Source organism: Salvelinus fontinalis, chromosome 33, assembly GCF_029448725.1.
Source record: "Salvelinus fontinalis isolate EN_2023a chromosome 33, ASM2944872v1, whole genome shotgun sequence".
NCBI classification, from domain to species: Eukaryota; Metazoa; Chordata; class Actinopteri; order Salmoniformes; family Salmonidae; genus Salvelinus; species Salvelinus fontinalis.
The window spans coordinates 16352591-16371752 of NC_074697.1; the positions used below are offsets into that span (position 1 = coordinate 16352591).

The window sequence follows — 19162 nt, forward strand, 5'->3', positions numbered from 1 at the left end:
TCACTCCAGCTTCTTCCATTGCCAGTCATTGGACTTCCTCTCATAACCATATTTGGTAGGGAGTGGAAACGTCAACCGGATGCTTCACATTTACACATCCGGTGAAATATCTGGCTCATTGTTCTGTTCTACAGCTGTTCTCAGAAGTATGTGTTGAATGCCGCATATAAAAAAAACTCGGTAAATACGAGATCAAATCATAACATCAGTGTTCTTCTGTTCGGAGAGTCGGAAATCTAGAAAAAGGCCAGGTTTCCCGAGTTGGAATTCCGAGTTGAATGACCGTTAAAATTCCATGTGTGTTGTTGTATGTGTCGAATTGCTATGCTTTATCTTGGCCAGGTCGCAGTTGCAAATGAGAACTTGTTATCAACTAGCCTACCTGGTTAAATAAAGGTTAAATAAAAAAAATATATATATATTTTTTTAGATTTTTCACTATTTTTTTCCCCCGAGTTCCCCGGTTTGAACGCTCGGAAGTCGGCGATTTCCGCTTTCCCAGTTGTTGTGAAAGCAGCATAACGCGCGCCACGTGATATGGGAGTCGCATCATTTTGACGTAACGCACACAAGCTAACAGCTGACGCACGCTACAAGTGGATCACAAAACTGACAACTCACCTTGCCAGACCAGTTTTAAAGATAACTCTTCACGGTGGTCGACAAGATGCCCAAGTATTGTTCTGCACCGAACTGCAAGAATGATTCTGGAAATAACAATTCTGATAGGAAAAGCTTCTACAAGTAAGCATGGCTGTATTTGTTGTTATATTAACTGTAACTATGCGAGCAGTAACGTTCGATATTACTGATAGCCCATTAAACTCGCCGATTTACGATAGAGTTAAGTGGCGACTAGTGTGGGTGGACTCGTTTTTTAAAATAACGACATTTAATGTGACAAAATGTAAGTTTTATAAGATTTTTTTTTTTAACTACTGATTTCAGCACCCAATGACTAGCCCGAAATGACACATTGTCTTGTGTAATTGCGGGCTATTTTTTGGCTGCCAAAAACAATAGTTTTGGATACACGTATTAATTGTATCTGTCATGGGAACTGTAGTCGCCACTCAACTTCAGTTAAGTTTAGTTGGCTACTATGAATAGTAAGGTGACGGTATCAAGTATTATCATTGATGCAACCCCTATTACCAGCCTGTTCAACCTCTCTTTCGTATCGTCTGAGATCCCCGCGGTCATCCCCCAACTGTTCTCAACTGGCCTACCCGGTTAAATAAAGGTGAAATAAACAAATCGTGTCTCAAATATTAATACTAGTTTGACACATGACGTGTGCTAAACCATATTGATAGTTAGTTAGCTAACCAAGTAATGTATTTGACGTCTAAGGCATCTCAGTGCTAGAGGCGTCACTACAGACGCCCTGGTTCGAATCCAGGCTGTATCACAACCGACCGTGATTGGCTCAGCGTCGTCCGGGTTTGGCCCAGCGTTGTCCGGGTTTGGTCGGTGTAGGCGTCATTGTAAATATATATATATTTTTTAATCCTAACCCCGGTCTCCACAGGAGGTCATTTGCCTTTTGGTAGGCATCATTGTAAATAAGAATTTGTTCTTAACTGACTTGCCTAGTTTTATAAAGGTGAAATAAAATAAGAACATTCTTATTTACAAATAATTTAATTGACTTGCCTAGTTAAAAAAAAAAAATAATTACAAAATAAATGTGTTAACTGATCTCCTGTGCCACACAGTCGATGTTTCGCAATGTGTGTCAGTGGCATGAGCTGACTCCAGCAGGTTGTTGTTGGAAAGTAATACTGTTCTGCTGCCCCTGTAGGTTTCCACTGCAGGATCCAGCTCGGTTAGAGCAGTGGTTGAAAAACATGGGTCGTGAGGACTGGAGCCCTTCCAGACACCAGTACATCTGTCATGAACATTTTGCATCTTCCAGCTTCAAGCTGCGTTGGGGGATTCGTTACCTGGAGAATAACGCTGTGCCCACTGTCTTCCAGCTCGCTGAGGTACAGTGGATTTAGACATTTGGTTACGTTACAGCTTTATTCTAAAATTAAGTTGTTCCCCCCCCCCCCTCAATCTACTCACAATAACCCATAATGACAAAGCAAAAACAGTTTTTTATACATTTTTGCAAACTTATAAAAATTGAAATATTACATTAACATAAGTATTCAGACCCTTTACTCAGTACTTTGTTGAAGCAGCGATTACAGCCTCGAGTCTTCTTGGGTATGAAGCTACAAACTTGGCCGACCTGTATTTGGGGAGTTTCTCCCATTCTTCTCTGCAGATTCTCTCAAGCTCTGTCAGGTTGGATGGGGAGTGTCGCTGCACAGCTATTTTCAGATCTCTCCAGAGATGTTTGATTGGGTTCAAGTCTGGGCTCTGGCTGGGCTACTCAAGGACATTCAGAGACTTGTCCTGAAGCCACTCCTGCATTGTCTTGGCTGTGTGCTTAGGGTCGTTGTCCTGTTGGAAGGTGAACCTTCACCCCAGTCTGAGGTCCTGAGCGCTCTGTCATTGTGCGGTTTTGTGCGTAGATTGAGGAAACATTTTTATTTAATACATTTTAGAATAAGGCTATGATGTATCAAAATGTTGAAAAAGTGAAAAATACTTTCCGAATGCTCTGTATAGTAACTCTAACCCTAAGTATTGTCCGTAAATGTGATATCCCTGATGAAGTCAACCTAAATGTAAATGGGGGAAAGCCCTCCATGTTTGTTTATGTTCCTTCAAGTTCTACATGAGTCTAGATTATTTTTGTGCTTTTTTTAAACGATTAGTTTCAGAAGTTTGACTACACTCTTCCTCTTTCCCTTCTTGATTTGGTCAGAAACGTAAAGGTGAGGAACACAGTGAGAGTCAGAAATCCAAAAGGATGCGACACGGCAGGAAGCAACGGACCACCTCTTTTGACGTTGGGATGCCAGCTAGCGACTCCACAGACAGTGACAACACAGTGACACTCTACGAGGTCACTGTTAACCCCTCAGCGACTGAAGAGGCAGAGCTGCTGGAGGAGCGGGACGTGACTGGTCACACAGTGGGCCTTCTACACACAGCACCTCTGTCACTATTAGAGGGGAGGAGCCATGACGGGGCTGCAGGAGACTTCCCTGTTACTGTGTTCCAGACAGTAGAGGATCTGGGTGGGCTGGAAGAGGTGGTGAGTGGGGTCACAGCAGCCATCTTGACTGAGGGTCATGACCTCGGAACGACGGAAGATGTCGGCAATTTCGTGTTGTCCCCGACATCTCTGGTCATGGAGAACGTCTCTCTCGAGACGGAGGAGGAGCTGTCTGTCTCCCAGGACGACCACGGTGGTGGGGCTCAGATCATCGCCTACTTTGAGACGATCCCCAACATTCTGTCCAGCGGGGCTGCTCAGTTCAGCATCCCCTCAGACACTGTGTTGTCCTCTGCTCTCAGCCCCACACCCATCGTCTCCACACTGCCAATAGTGTCCAAGCACATGCCCCCCTCTCCTGCATCACTTATCCTCACGCTGGAGAGACTGGCGACGGAGGAAGGGCAGACTCCAGAGGACCATATGGAACATCGGGGAAGCCAACTGGAGGAACATCGGTATAGAGAACCCTTAACCCTCTACACCTTAACCCTCTACACCTTAACCCTCTACACCTTAACCCTCTACACCTTAACCCTAAGAATGATGGTCTTGGGCCTGGTGCCTAACCCAAATCCTGTGTTCAGACTTTTGCTAGCCTTAATGTTAGTGCCAGTATGTTATGCTAAGATACCCGTGTCACCCCAACCTTAATGTGATATCTGAGTGACTCAAATATTACAACAAAGTCAATGGGATATTTTTTTTTTTTACATCCTGAGTAACTCTAACCACTAACGTCTCCTCTGTTAGCTACAATAAGAACAGCCTGAGTAACTAACCACTGTACCGTCTCCTCTGTTAGCTACAATAAGAACAGCCTGAGTAACTAACCACTGTACCGTCTCCTCTGTTAGCTACAATAAGAACAGCCTGAGTAACTAACCACTGTACCGTCTCCTCTGTTAGCTACAATAAGAACAGCCTGAGTAAGGAGCAGCTGGAAGCCATTGTGACAGAGCTTCAGAAGAAGGTAAAGGTATTGCAGCAGCGACACAGGAGACACCTGGATAAACTGGTGGGTCTGGAAAACACCGTCAACCAGCTGAGACAGAACAACTTGCTGAATGAAGAGAGGGTTCATCTGCTGGAAAGGGTACGTCATACATGTCACAATACATAACACAACATGACACGACAATACATGACACACCAATACAATACATGACAATACACGACGCGACAATATATAACAAACGCGACAATACATGACAATACACGACACGACAATGACATGACAATACACGACGCGACAATACACGACGCGACAATACATAACAAACGCGACAATACGCGACAATACGCGACAATACACGACGCGACAATACATGACAATACACGACGCGACAATACACAACAATGACGCGACAATACACGACGCGACAATGACATGACAATACACGACGCGACAATACACGACGCGACAATACACGACGCGACAATACACGACGCGACAATACACGACGCGACAATACACGACGCGACAATACACGACGCGACAATACACGACGACAATACAATACACGACGACAATACAATACATGACGACAATACAATACATGCCGACAATACATGATAATACATTACATGACGACAATACATGACAATACATTACATGACGACAATACATGACGACAATACATGGCGACATTACATGACGACTATACATTACATGACGACAATACATTACATGACGACAATACATGGCGACAATACATGGCGACAATACATGGCGACAATACATGGCGACAATACATGGCGACAATACATGGCGACAATACATGGCGACAATACATGGCGACAATACATTACATGACGACAATACATGACGACAATACATGACTATACATTACATGACGACAATACATTACATGACATTACATTACATACATTACATTACATTGTGTTCCGGAGTTCCAAATTAAGCAGCAGCAGCTGAAAAGATGAGCTCCTACAAATATTGAAATTTAAATGTTTTTTTAGAGTAAAGTACATCGAAAAAAATCTAAAGAAAACTGCAAACTGAATAGGAGACCAAACAAGCAGCAAACAAAGAAGAAAGGCTTTTGAAAAAGTAACAATTTTTTCATAAAATTATATCGTTTTCTTAGCTAGCTAAGTTGTTTACCTGTTGCTAGGCAGTTGCTAGGGACATACCTGGAAGAAGCTAGCTAGCTAACAAGGAGTGTCTAGTTGGCAGAAGAGAAGGGACAAAGAAGGGACAAAGTGGGACAAAATAAGGACAGAAGAAAAGGGAAAAGGGGGAAAGGGGACATTAAGGTGAAGCAGTCCTCTAAAGACACAAAAGACAATAATACAAGAAACAACACTTCTATTGCCTCTCCCTCTACGATACGCACTTCCGGGTTGGAGCGAGTAGTTGCATTCCGCTTTGCTCCACAGGTAGTATAACATTTCATTTCATTACAGTACAACAGTTTGATTTGTTTGATCTTAGCTGGCTACATAGCCGTCTTTGTATCAAACATAATTGTGTAGTCTAGAGTAATTGTCGAGGTTACCTAGCCAGTTAGAGGTTACCTAGCCAGCTACACTTTCAAACAAAGTCAACAACGCAGCCACTGCTAGCTAGCCTATTTCACCAGCCAGCAGTACTATATCATTTTAGTCAATAAGATTTTTTGCAACGTAAGCTTAACTTTCTGAACATTCGAGACGTGTAGTCCACTTGTCATTCCAATCTCCTTTGCATTAGCGTAGCCTCTTCTGTAGCCTGTCAACTATGTGTCTGTCTATCCCTGTTCTCTCCTCTCTGCACAGACCATACAAACGCTTCACACCGCGTAGCCGCTGCTACTCTAACCTGGTGGTCCCAGCCCGCACGACCCACGTGGAGTTCCAGGTCTCCGGCAGCCTCTGGAACTGCCGATCTGCGGCCAACAAGGCAGAGTTCATCTCAGCCTATGCTTCCCTCCAGTCCCTCGACTTCTTGGCACTGACGGAAACATGGATTACCACTGATAACACTGCTACTCCTACTGCTCTCTCCTCGTCTGCCCACGTGTTCTCGCACACCCCGAGAGCTTCTGGTCAGCGGGGTGGTGGCACTGGGATCCTCATCTCTCCCAAGTGGACATTCTCTCTTTCTCCCCTGACCCATCTGTCTATCGCCTCCTTTGAATTCCATGCTGTCACAGTTACCAGCCCTTTCAAGCTTAACATCCTTATCATTTATCGCCCTCCAGGTTCCCTTGGAGAGTTCATCAATGAGCTTGACGCCCTGATAAGTTCCTTTCCTGAGGATGGCTCACCTCTCACAGTTCTGGGTGACTTTAACCTCCCCATGTCTACCTTTGACTCATTCCTCTCTGCCTCCTTCTTTCCACTCCTCTCCTCTTTTGACCTCACCCTCTCACCTTCCCCCCCTACTCACAAGGCAGGCAATACGCTTGACCTCATCTTTACTAGATGCTGTTCTTCCACTAATCTCATTGCAACTCCCCTCCAAGTCTCCGACCACTACCTTGTATCCTTTTCCCTCTCGCTCTCATCCAACACTTCCCACACTGCCCCTACTCGGATGGTATCGCGCCGTCCCAACCTTCGCTCTCTCTCCCCCGCTACTCTCTCCTCTTCCATCCTATCATCTCTTCCCTCTGCTCAAACCTTCTCCAACCTATCTCCTGATTCTGCCTCCTCAACCCTCCTCTCCTCCCTTTCTGCATCCTTTGACTCTCTATGTCCCCTATCCTCCAGGCCGGCTCGGTCCTCCCCTCCTGCTCCGTGGCTCGACGACTCATTGCGAGCTCACAGAACAGGGCTCCGGGCAGCCGAGCGGAAATGGAGGAAAACTCGCCTCCCTGCGGACCTGGCATCCTTTCACTCCCTCCTCTCTACATTCTCCTCTTCTGTCTCTGCTGCTAAAGCCAATTTCTACCACTCTAAATTCCAAGCATCTGCCTCTAACCCTAGGAAGCTCTTTGCCACCTTCTCCTCCCTCCTGAATCCTCCTCCCCCTCCTCCCCCCTCCTCCCTCTCTGCTGATGACTTCGTCAACCATTTTGAAAAGAAGGTCGACGACATCCGATCCTCGTTTGCTAAGTCAAACGACACCGCTGGTTCTGCTCACACTGCCCTACCCTGTGCTTTGACCTCTTTCTCCCCTCTCTCTCCAGATGAAATCTCGCGTCTTGTGACGGCCGGCCGCCCAACAACCTGCCCGCTTGACCCTATCCCCTCCTCTCTTCTCCAGACCATTTCCGGAGACCTTCTCCCTTACCTCACCTCGCTCATCAACTCATCCTTGACCGCTGGCTACGTCCCTTCCGTCTTCAAGAGAGCGAGAGTTGCACCCCTTCTGAAAAAACCTACACTCGATCCCTCCGATGTCAACAACTACAGACCAGTATCCCTTCTTTCTTTTCTCTCAAACTCTTGAACGTGCCGTCCTTGGCCAGCTCTCCTGCTATCTCTCTCAGAATGACCTTCTTGATCCAAATCAGTCAGGTTTCAAGACTAGTCATTCAACTGAGACTGCTCTTCTCTGTCACGGAGGCGCTCCGCACTGCTAAAGCTAACTCTCTCTCCTCTGCTCTCATCCTTCTAGACCTATCGGCTGCCTTCGATACTGTGAACCATCAGATCCTCCTCTCCACCCTCTCCGAGTTGGGCATCTCCGGCGCGGCCCACGCTTGGATTGCGTCCTACCTGACAGGTCGCTCCTACCAGGTGGCGTGGCGAGAATCTGTCTCCGCACCACGTGCTCTCACCACTGGTGTCCCCCAGGGCTCTGTTCTAGGCCCTCTCCTATTCTCGCTATACACCAAGTCACTTGGCTCTGTCATATCCTCACATGGTCTCTCCTATCATTGCTATGCAGACGACACACAATTAATCTTCTCCTTTCCCCCCTCTGATAACCAGGTGGTGAATCGCATCTCTGCATGTCTGGCAGACATATCAGTGTGGATGACGGATCACCACCTCAAGCTGAACCTCGGCAAGACGGAGCTGCTCTTCCTCCCGGGGAAGGACTGCCCGTTCCATGATCTCGCCATCACGGTTGACAACTCCATTGTGTCCTCCTCCCAGAGTGCTAAGAACCTTGGCGTGATCCTGGACAACACCCTGTCGTTCTCAACTAACATCAAGGCGGTGACCCGTTCCTGTAGGTTCATGCTCTACAACATTCGCAGAGTACGACCCTGCCTCACGCAGGAAGCGGCGCAGGTCCTAATCCAGGCACTTGTCATCTCCCGTCTGGATTACTGCAACTCGCTGTTGGCTGGGCTCCCTGCCTGCGCCATTAAACCCCTACAACTCATCCAGAACGCCGCAGCCCGTCTGGTGTTCAACTTTCCCAAGTTCTCTCACGTCACCCCGCTCCTCCGCTCTCTCCACTGGCTTCCAGTTGAAGCTCGCATCCGCTACAAGACCATGGTGCTTGCCTACGGAGCTGTGAGGGGAACGGCACCTCCGTACCTTCAGGCTCTGATCAGGCACTACACCCAAACAAGGGCACTGCGTTCATCCACCTCTGGCCTGCTCGCCTCCCTACCTCTGAGGAAGTACAGTTCCCGCTCAGCCCAGTCAAAACTGTTCGCTGCTCTGGCACCCCAATGGTGGAACAAACTCCCTCACGACGCCAGGTCAGCGGAGTCAATCACCACCTTCCGGAGACACCTGAAACCCCACCTCTTTAAGGAATACCTAGGATAGGATAAAGTAATCCTTCTACCCCCCCCTTAAAAGATTTAGATGCACTATTGTAAAGTGGTTGGTCCACTGGATATCATAAGGTGAATGCACCAATTTGTAAGTCGCTCTGGATAAGAGCGTCTGCTAAATGACTTAAATGTAAATGTAATGACGACAATACATGGCGACAATACAATACATGACGACAATACATGACGACGCGACAATACATGGCGACAATACATGGCGACAATACATGGCGACAATACATGGCGACACTACAATACATGACAATACATTACGACAATACATGACGACAGTACATTACATGACGACAATACATTACATGGCGACAATACATGACGACAGTACATTACGACAATACATGACGACAGTACATTACATGACGACAGTACATTACATGACGACAGTACATTACATGGCGACAATACATGGCGACAATACATGGCGACAATACATGGCGACAATACATGGCGACAATACATGGCGACAGTACATGGCGACAGTACATGGCGACAGTACATGGCGACAGTACATGACGACAATACATGGCGACAATACATGGCGACAGTACATGGCGACAGTACATGGCGACAGTACATGACGACAATACATGGCGACAATACAATACATGACGACAATACATGACGACAATACATGACGACAGTACATTACATGACGACAATACATGACGACAATACATGACGACAATACATGGCGACAATACATGGCGACAATACATGACATGACGACAATACAATACATGACGACAATACATGACGACAATATACGACGACACTACAATACACGACACAAGACACGACACAAAATACATGACACAAGACACGACACAAAATACATGACACAAGACACGACACAAAATACACGACACAAAATACACGACACAAAATACACGACACAAAATACACGACACAAAATACACGACACAAGACACGACACAAGACACGACACAAAATACACGACACAAAATACACGACACAACAATACACGACACAACAATACACGACACAACAATACACGACACGACAATACATGACAATACACGACAATACACGATGACACGACAATACGACACTACACGAGACAACACACGACACGACAACAATACATGACAACACAACAATACAACTTGCTGAATGAAGAGAGTACATCTGCTGGAGAGGGTATGTCACAATACATAACAATACGGGACAATAACCTTTGGGGTACTGGCCCAACGCTCTTAACTGCTAGGCTAACTTCCACACCAATCTCCAACCATTTCGGTATGGACCTCGTTTTGTCCATGGGAGCATTGTCATGCTGAAACAGGAAAGGGCCTTCCCTCCCCAAGTTGAAAGCACCGAATTGTTTTGAATGTCAACTAAGGGGCCTGAACCATGAAAAACAGCCCCAGACTATTATTCATCCTCCACCAAACTTTACAGTTGGCACTATTCATTCAGACAGGAAGTGTACTCCTGATTTTAGGCTTGTGTGTCTGCTCGGCCATGGAAAACCATTTCATGAAGCTCCCGACGAACAGTTCTTGTGCTGACGTTGCTTCCAGAGGCAGTTTGGAACTCTGTAGGGACAGTCACGTTCTGTGACCTTGTGTGGCCTACCACTTTGCGGCTGAGCCATTGTTGCTCCTAGATGTTTCCACTTCACAAAACCAGCACTTACAGTTGACTGGGGCAACTCTAGCACGGCAGGAATTAGACTGGCTTGTTGGAAAGGTGGCACTCTATGACGGTGCCACGTCGAATGTCTATGAGCTCTTCGGTACGGGCCATTCTACTGCCAATGTTTGTCTATGGAGATTGCATGGCTGTGTGTTCGATTATATACGCCCGTCAGCGACGCGTGTGGCTGAAATAGCCCGAATCCAGTCATTTGAAGGCGTGTCCCCGTACTTTTGGCCATGTAGTGTCCGTTGTGGGTCAGTTGATAGAGCATGTCTCTTGAAATGGCAGGGTTGTGGGTTTGTTTCCCATGGGGGACAGTACAACAAAATGTATGCACCCCACTATAAGTCAATCTGGATAAGAGGGTCTACTAAAAATCACTCAATGTAAAGAAAATGTATATATACACTAGACAATAGAATGTTTTATATAAAAAATGTACAGTGCATTCAGAAAGTATTCAGACCCCTAGACCTTCCACATTTTGTTACATGACAGCTTTATTCTAAATTCGATTAAAAAATATATATATATACACAATACCCCATAATGACAACAGAACCAGGTTTAGATAATGTTGCACATTTATCACAAATAAATCACATTTACGTAAGTATTCAGACCCTTTACTCAGTCCTTTGTTGAAGCACCTTTGGCAGCGATTACAGCATGGAGTCTTCTTGGGTATGACACTACAAGCTTGGCACATCTGTTTTGGGGAAGTTACTCCCATTCTTCTCTGCAGATCCTCTCAAGCTCTGTCAGGTTGGATGGGGAGCGTCGCTGCACAGATATTTTCAGGTCTCTCCAGAGATGTTCGATCGGGTTCAAGTCCGGGCTCTGGCTGGGCCACTCAAGGACATTCAGAGACTTGTCCCGAAGCCACTCCTGCGTTGTCTTGGCTGTATGCTTAGGGTCGTTGTCTTGGTGGAAGGTGACCCTTTGCCCCAATCTGAGAACCTGCTCCAGAGCACTTCAAGGATCGCTCTCTACTTTGCTCTGTTTCTCATTCCCTTGATCCTGACTCGTCTTCCAGTCGCTATCGCTGAAAAACATCCCCACAACATGTTGCTGCCACCACCATGCTTCACCGTAGGGATGGTGCCAGGTTTCCTCCAGATGTGATGCTTGGCATTCAGGCCCAAGAGTTCAATCTTGGGTTCATCAGACCAGAGAATCTTGTTTCTCATGGTCTGAGAGTCCTTTAGGTGCCTTTGAGCAAACTCCAAGTGGGCTGTCATGTGCCTTTTACTGAGGAGTGGCTTCTGTCTGGCCACTCTACCATAAAGGCCTGATTGATGGAGTGCTGCAGAGATGGTTGTTCTTCTGGAAGGTTCTTCTATCATCACAGAGGAACTCTGGAGGTCTGTCATTGACCATCGGGTTCTTGGTCACCTCCCTGACCAATGCCCTTCTCCCGAGTGGTGCAGCGTTCTAAGGCACTGCGTCTCAGTGCTAGAGACTTCGACTACTGACCCAGGTTTGATTCCAGACTGTATCACAACAGGCCGTGATTGGGAGTCCCATAGGGCGGCACACAATTGGCCCGGCGTCGTCCGGGTTTGGCCGGGGTAGGTGGTCATTGTGAATAAGAAATTGTTCTCAACTGACTTACCTAGTTAAAAAAGGTTAAATTAAATGCTCCTCCGATTGCTCAGTTTGGCCTGTGGTTCCTAACTTCTTCCACTTTCAGAATGATTGAGGCCACTGTGTTCTTGGTCCTTCAATGCTGCAGATGCTTTTTGTTATCCTTCCCCAGATCTGTGCCTCGACACAATCCTGTCTCTGAGCATTCCTTCGACCTTATGGCTTGGGTTTTTCTCTGAAATGCACTGTCAACTGTGGGACCTTTTATATAGACAGGTGTGTGCCTTTCCAAATAATGTCCAATCAGTTTAATTTAACACAGGTGGTCTCCAATCAAGTTGTAGAAACATCTCATGGATGATCAATGGAAACAGGATGCACTTGAGCTCAATTTCGATTCTCATAGCAAAGGGTTTGAATACCTATGTAAATATTTTTTATACATTTGCTAAAATTTCTAAACCTGTTTTTGCTTTGTCATTATTGGGTATTGATTTGTATATTGAGAATGTTATTTAATCCATTTTAAAATTGCTGTAATGTGAATGCACTGTATCTCTAGAGTCCAACAGCATTCCACTAAGCAGGGTCGGTTCTGATGAGACCAGCTGCTGCTGGAAGTGGTGTCGGAGGTCCAGTAGGAGGCACTCCTTCCTCTGGTTAAAAAAAGAAAAGATCCCAATGTCCCTGTGATTGAGGACATTGCCCTGAGGACATTGCCCTGAGGACATTGCCCTGAGGACATTGCCCTGAGGACATTGCCCTGAGGACATTGCCCTGAGGACATTGCCCTGAGGACATTGCCCTGAGGACATTGCCCTGAGGACATTGCCCTGAGGACATTGCCCTGAGGACATTGCCCTGAGGACATTGCCCTGAGGACATTGCCCTGAGGACATTGCCCTGAGGACATTGCCCTGAGGACATTGCCACTGTGGTTGCTGTGATTATAAAATGTGTAGGATTACATGACAAAACAGTAAGAATACTGGTAGAACGAATGTTTTCAAACTGATGGCTAGCTGATTCTGCTTTATGATATCCCATCTCTCTGATAAAATAAATAATGATAACATTCCCCAAACATTTGTCAAACTGTACGTGAACGTATCTGTCCTTTCCCAGGTGTGTATCCAGACCAGTGCTGCTGTATCGGAGGCAGGAGAGACAGTGGCCATCATCTATGAACAGGACAACACAGCGTACCTCTATGACGGATCGGGTTAAACAGCGTACCTCTATGACGGATCGGGTTAAACAGCGTACCTCTATGACGGATTGGGTTAAACAGCGTGCCTTGTATAAAGACAGAGAAAGAAGGTTAGGGTCCAGAACAGAGACCAGATGGGGTCAGGTACCAGAACATATAGACACGGGACGGGGTCAGGTACCAGAACATATACGGGACGGGGTCAGGTACCAGAACAGACAGACACGGGACGGGGTCAGGTACCAGAACATACAGACACGGGACGGGGTCAGGTACCAGAACAGACAGACACGGGACGGGGTCAGGTACCAGAACAGACAGACACGGGACGGGGTCAGGTACCAGAACATACACGGGACGGGGTCAGGTACCAGAACAGACAGACACGGGTCGGGGTCAGGTACCAGAACAGACAGACAGACACGGGACGGGGTCAGATACCAGAACAGACACGGGACGGGGTCAGGTACCAGAACATACAGACACGGGACGGGGTCAGGTACCAGAACATACAGACACGGGACGGGGTCAGGTACCAGAACATACAGACACGGGACGGGGTCAGGTACCAGAACATACAGACACGGGACGGGGTCAGGTACCAGAACATACAGACACGGGACGGGGTCAGGTACCAGAACATACAGATGGGATAGGTAGTTGTTACCTTGCTCAAGTGATGAGGAATCTAGTTGATATGGACCCTGTACTTTATGTGATGTGAAAATCAAACTTTATTGTGTATTCTTGGAATATCAGAAGATGGAGACTGATCTGTTTGGATGAACTAGTGTCTGTTTTATTATTTATTAGTGTCTTAGCTCTTATTCTAAACTGGGTGTTTCCAGCCCTGAATGCTGAAAGCTGTGGTATCAGACTGTATACCACGGCTATGGGCTGTGTCCAGGCACTCTGTGTTGCCGGATAAGAACAGCCCTTAGCCGTGGTATATTGGCCATATACCGTACCCCCTCAGGCCTTCAGCCTTAACTCTTATTATGAACTGTGTGGTTTGAGCCCTGAGTGCTGATTGGCATAACAGACCGTACACCACGGGTATGACAAAACATTCATTTTCACTGCTCTAATTATGTTTGTAACCAGTTTATAATAGCAATAAGGCACCTTGACCTTGGGGGGTTTGTGGTATATGACCAATATATCACGGCTAAGGGCTGTGTCCAGGCACTCTGCTTTGCGTCGTGCGAAAGAACAGCCCTTAGCTGTGGTATATTGGTCATATACCACACCCCCTCGGGCCTTATTGATGAATTATTTTACTAGTGTTTGTCAGTGTCCGTTATTAAATTTTGGAGAGACATTAGTCAGTCTGTAGGTGAAGTGACATCACTGGAGTTCGTTTTGCTGGGACAGTGGGAATGTACGAAAAATTGTATTCTGTTTTGTTTAATCTTATAATTTTATCTCCTGCTGTAAATGTAATTATTTTCTTTCAGAATGTTAGTTTGATGTTGAAAAAAATTGCTCGTCAGCTTGTTGTTTGTGTGTTGAAGTATTGACAATACAATATTGATTTGCACTGACTTTTTTTTTTTCCCGTTACTTGTATTTTATTGATAACATTTTAACAGTCAGTTATTTAATTATGATAATCCTGTTTACAATGCTTCCGGAAATGTATTGGCGGGATTAGACGCTCTCAAACCAATCGTCATTGTCACGGAGGACCAATCACAGGAGAGAGTCACGGTAGGTTCTGCGCAGCGTCAGTGCAATCAGAGAAGCCGGTGTATGTTTGAATCTGCGTCCCGCGTTTCAACACAAGGACGTTGAAGTAAAAAAAAAAAAAAGTTTCAGTTTTCATCGCTCTTGACTTGCCGTACTTTTCCGAAGTGTTTCTAAACAGAGGAAGTTAGAAGGAAGACATCGACCCTTTTAACCACTTGATGCTAGCTATTTTTATCAGATTTTTTTTTTAACGTATTGGAATAATATCTGCGAATATTACTGTCAGACCAAGACTGACGTTAATGTAACATTGTCAACACAAAAATATTTTTTGTTGGTTGCTGTGCCGATGAGAATCTAAAACTGGCTAGCAACTTAGGCTAATGTTAGTCACGAACGGGATCATCATTTGAGATTTATCTGCCAGTGAAGTAGCCAGCGTCTTGGCTAAATATTGAATAATTTCTGTGACTATGGCGGATGGAGCGGGGCTAAATTCATTTACCTCCAGGGTTACAAAAAGAGTTAGCAATGTGAATGCTGTCCCTGCAGCCGCAAACATGCGACGGAAAAGTCGACAACAAAGTCAAAGGCGTACCACTCACAACAGGGTATGTTTATTGTCATGTCTTCTAGGTAGCTAAATGGGCTAGCTAACTTCTGTTCTGTAACGTTAGTGCCTCTTGTAACTAGATTTTCTTGCTTCTTCGCATGCCAAACATGCAACTAACTTAGTCAGATGATTGTTGTCAGCTAGGAGGAGTTAGCGAAGAAACTATCGTGTAACATTAACGTTAGCTAGTAACTGTAAAGAAGCAGCCCATATGTTAGTACTATATAGGGCCGCCAATTATTAGACTTTTTCAAACAATTGGATTGAACACTTTTTATTGGGAACTGCTCGGCGATTCAGAACGGTTTCCCGAGTTGGAAGGTATCCGTAGTAGATAGACGGTTCTACCCTTTCCATCAGAACCGTTTGCCAATTACGGATACCACCTTCCAACTGGGAAAAAACGTGCTGCTAAAACCTGTACAGTCAAGTCGTTAACCGAATACCAATCTATTTGACCTGGAAACCCGACGTTGAATTTCTTTGAATTCTACGTCCGGCAGAAATTGGCGTTTGAATCACGACAGTTTTCTCACGACCTCTACAAGCCAGAAAGTTGAATAAATTTATATTTTAAAATATTTTACCGGTTGTAGGTTCTGGTTGGTCATTTTTGTCAGTAGGAATTTGAGACAATATATCCACAGGAAAGTAGAATTACATCAACTTTTCAGAGCTCATAGTGCCTCCAGATTTCTGTCACCTGAAGCATACACACAATATAAAATATATGCATGAGACATATGCATACTGGATGGTACTTTATATACAGTGATGTAGCTAGTCCATTATTAGAGTGGGCTTGTATTGTGCATCATGTCAGTGAGTGTTGCCTATTTGTGTGCCAGGTGGTTCTGGAGCGAGTCCTGGGCATCACCACCTCTAACAGCAGTGGACTGGCCTGTGACCCCAACACTGGCCTGGTGGCCTACCCTGCAGGGTAAGACTTACTAATCTGTCACAGGCTTCAATTGCAAAATTCAAGTGGTGTCAATTCAAAGAGTTGGTCTGATGGTGTTCTCTGATGTCATCGGCCTCACCCGTTGTTTGTGGGAACAAAATGTCACAAAATCCCCCCCCCCCCTCACACTTGTGCCATGTCAGAGGACTCCTGGACCACCTATTGAGATGTGCCATTTGTTAAGTAAATCAGGTGTTAAATAAGGTTCTAGGGAGGCTGGAGTGGGTCTCTAACCCTAACCTGCAAGACTGGCCTCTAACTAACCTGTTACTAACTACCACTTCCAAGAAGGTATCTGTTGAATAGGCTTCATTATGTAAATACTAAAGTTATAGTAGCTAGTCATCTGATGCAGTTTGTTTTGTATTCCAGGTGTGTTGTTGTGATCCTACACCCAAAGAAGAACAAACAGACCCACATCCTCAACACTTCAAGGTGAAATATTTACTTGTGTTTTTGTTATTGTTTTCATTCTCTTCTAGGGTGAAGTCATATTTAGTCAATTCCCGATAAGTACACATTAGATATGTCCTCGCCCTGTTTAGTAGTGCGCACACATCTGCAACTTCCACAATCCATCACATTGATCGAGTCGTCTGTCCTCAGGAGGGGATTGCTCTGTCTCTTCATGGTGACTCCAGACAGACTTGGTAGACAGATATAATGTGTAGTACATTATGGGGCTGGGCGATATTTTTCTAAATTGTTTTTTTAATGTTTCTGAATAGTAAAAGTTATTCAGTATGGTTTTATATAATTTGTGCTTGACTGTAGAATGGCATCACATTAATTATATTCTTATGGTTGTATTCTCAACCAAACTTGGATAAAACTGACAGTGAAGTAGTCCAATTTGTAGAACTTGTCATTTCATTTAGCACTAACAATTATTAGAGTGGGCCTGGGGGCGGCAGGGTAGCCTAGTGGTTAGAGGAGGCGGGTAGGCTGGTGGTTTAGAGGAGGCGGGTAGGCTGGTGGTTTAGAGGAGGCGGGTAGGCTGGTGGTTTAGAGGAGGCGGGTAGGCTGGTGGTTTAGAGGAGGCGGGTAGCCTGGTGGTTAGAGGAGGCGGGTAGGCTGGTGGTTTAGAGGAGGCGGGTAGCCTGGTGGTTAGAGGAGGCGGGTAGCCTGGTGGTTAGAGGAGGCGGGTAGCCTGGTGGTTAGAGGAGGCGGGTAGCCTGGTGGTTAGAGGAGGCGGGTAGCCTGGTGGTTAGAGGAGGCGGGTAGCCTGGTGGTTAGAGGAGGCGGGTAGCCTGGTGGTTAGAGGAGGCGGGTAGCCTGGTGGTTAGAGGAGGCGGGTAGCCTGGTGGTTAGAGGAGGCGGGTAGCCTGGTGGTTAGAGGAGGCGGGTAGCCTGGTGGTTAGAGGAGGCGGGTAGCCTGGTGGTTAGAGGAGGCGGGTAGCCTGGTGGTTAGAGGAGGCGGGTAGCCTGGTGGTTAGAGGAGGCGGGTAGCCTGGTGGTTAGAGGAGGCGGGTAGCCTGGTGGTTAGAGGAGGCGGGTAGCCTGGTGGTTAGAGGAGGCGGGTAGCCTGGTGGTTAGAGGAGGCGGGTAGCCTGGTGGTTAGAGGAGGCGGGTAGCCTGGTGGTTAGAGCGCCGGACCAGTAACCGAAAGGTTGCTAGATCGAATCCCCGAGCTGACAACGTACAAATCTGTCGTTCTGCCCCCTGAACAAGGCCGTTAACCCACCATTCCCTGGTAGGCCTCCTCATTGTAAATAAGAACTTGTTCTTAACTGACTTGCCTAGTTTAATAAAAAATATTGTTAATGACGGTTTTGTAAAAAAAAACAATACCGATATGTGGATCCATACTGGTCTACACGTTGTTGGACGGTACAGTCTCACTGTTACCCTTCCGCAGACTAGAACATGCTGCATTCTGTTGTTGATGTTATGTTTCAACAGTGTATGTGGAGTGGCAGTAATGAAGTTAAAATGTCACATTTTATAGCTAAGTTACATTAAAGGGTTCAGGCTAACAGTACTTTCACTTTTCTCTAGGAGGTCATAAAACAGTTAAAGTGCGAAGCTTACATGCATATGTCAAGGGGAAACTCCCAGAGTTAAAATGTCTGAACCTTTAAACTTGAGTTTTTAAATCCCCTTTCAGATTGCTGCTGAGTAAAATGTTCTCCCTAATGTGAGCCCAGCCTCAGCTTTCTCCTCTGCCTCAGCCCTCTGCTCTCTCATTAATTCGCTTGTCTGTTTGTGTTTCCCAGAAAAACCATCACTGCCTTGGCCTTCTCTCAGGATGGAAAGTATTTGGTCACTGGTGAGGTAAGTGTTTGGAAATGTTCCGGAAGAAGCAAAAGATGTTGGTTGGTGTGTATATGCACTTTGCTGTATTTGTATAATAGTCAGTGAGACGACAGACGTGTGTGTGTGTGTGTGTGTGTGTGTGTGTGTGTGTGTGTGTGTGTGTGTGTACTAGTTGTTTGATGGTTATATAAAAGCTGTTGTGCTGCTAGAGACCTGGTCATGCTGTAAATTCTACTTGTTGTCACACTAAGTGATATACAAGCCTCCTGTCTTGCCCTCAGTGGTCTATGGTTGGCTGCTCTCGAGTTGACTGTACTGTTGCCGTGGTGACAGGGAGTGTAGCCTACAGTTGTTTTACAATCTG

At 46.0% G+C, this 19162-nt stretch overlaps 2 protein-coding genes across 3 annotated transcripts in view; both read left to right on the forward strand.

The window, feature by feature from the left end:
• Positions 1-549: 549 nt before the first annotated feature.
• On the forward strand, positions 550-14823 carry LOC129831765 (THAP domain-containing protein 5-like). 2 transcript variants are annotated; one of them, XM_055895192.1, is made up of 5 exons: positions 550-744; positions 1805-1988; positions 2822-3573; positions 4025-4211; positions 5897-6100. In XM_055895192.1, exons 1-5 carry the CDS (start codon positions 668-670, stop codon positions 5921-5923), a joined length of 1227 nt encoding a protein of 408 aa, XP_055751167.1. In that variant the 5' UTR covers positions 550-667; the 3' UTR covers positions 5924-6100. The 2 variants fall into 2 exon arrangements, with proteins under 2 accessions (XP_055751167.1, XP_055751166.1); XM_055895191.1 differs by lacking the exon at positions 5897-6100 and adding an exon at positions 13195-14823 and having other exon boundaries at positions 551-744.
• A 250-nt stretch (positions 14824-15073) lies between these two features.
• The window catches only part of wdr62 (WD repeat domain 62), a 75670-nt gene continuing 71581 nt past the window's right edge, over positions 15074-19162 (forward strand). The window contains exons 1-4 of the mRNA XM_055895190.1: positions 15074-15579; positions 16430-16521; positions 16915-16977; positions 18759-18816. Coding sequence (XP_055751165.1) covers positions 15442-15579; positions 16430-16521; positions 16915-16977; positions 18759-18816 — 351 coding nt within the window. The 5' untranslated portion in view covers positions 15074-15441. The remainder of the gene's footprint in view (positions 15580-16429; positions 16522-16914; positions 16978-18758; positions 18817-19162) is intronic.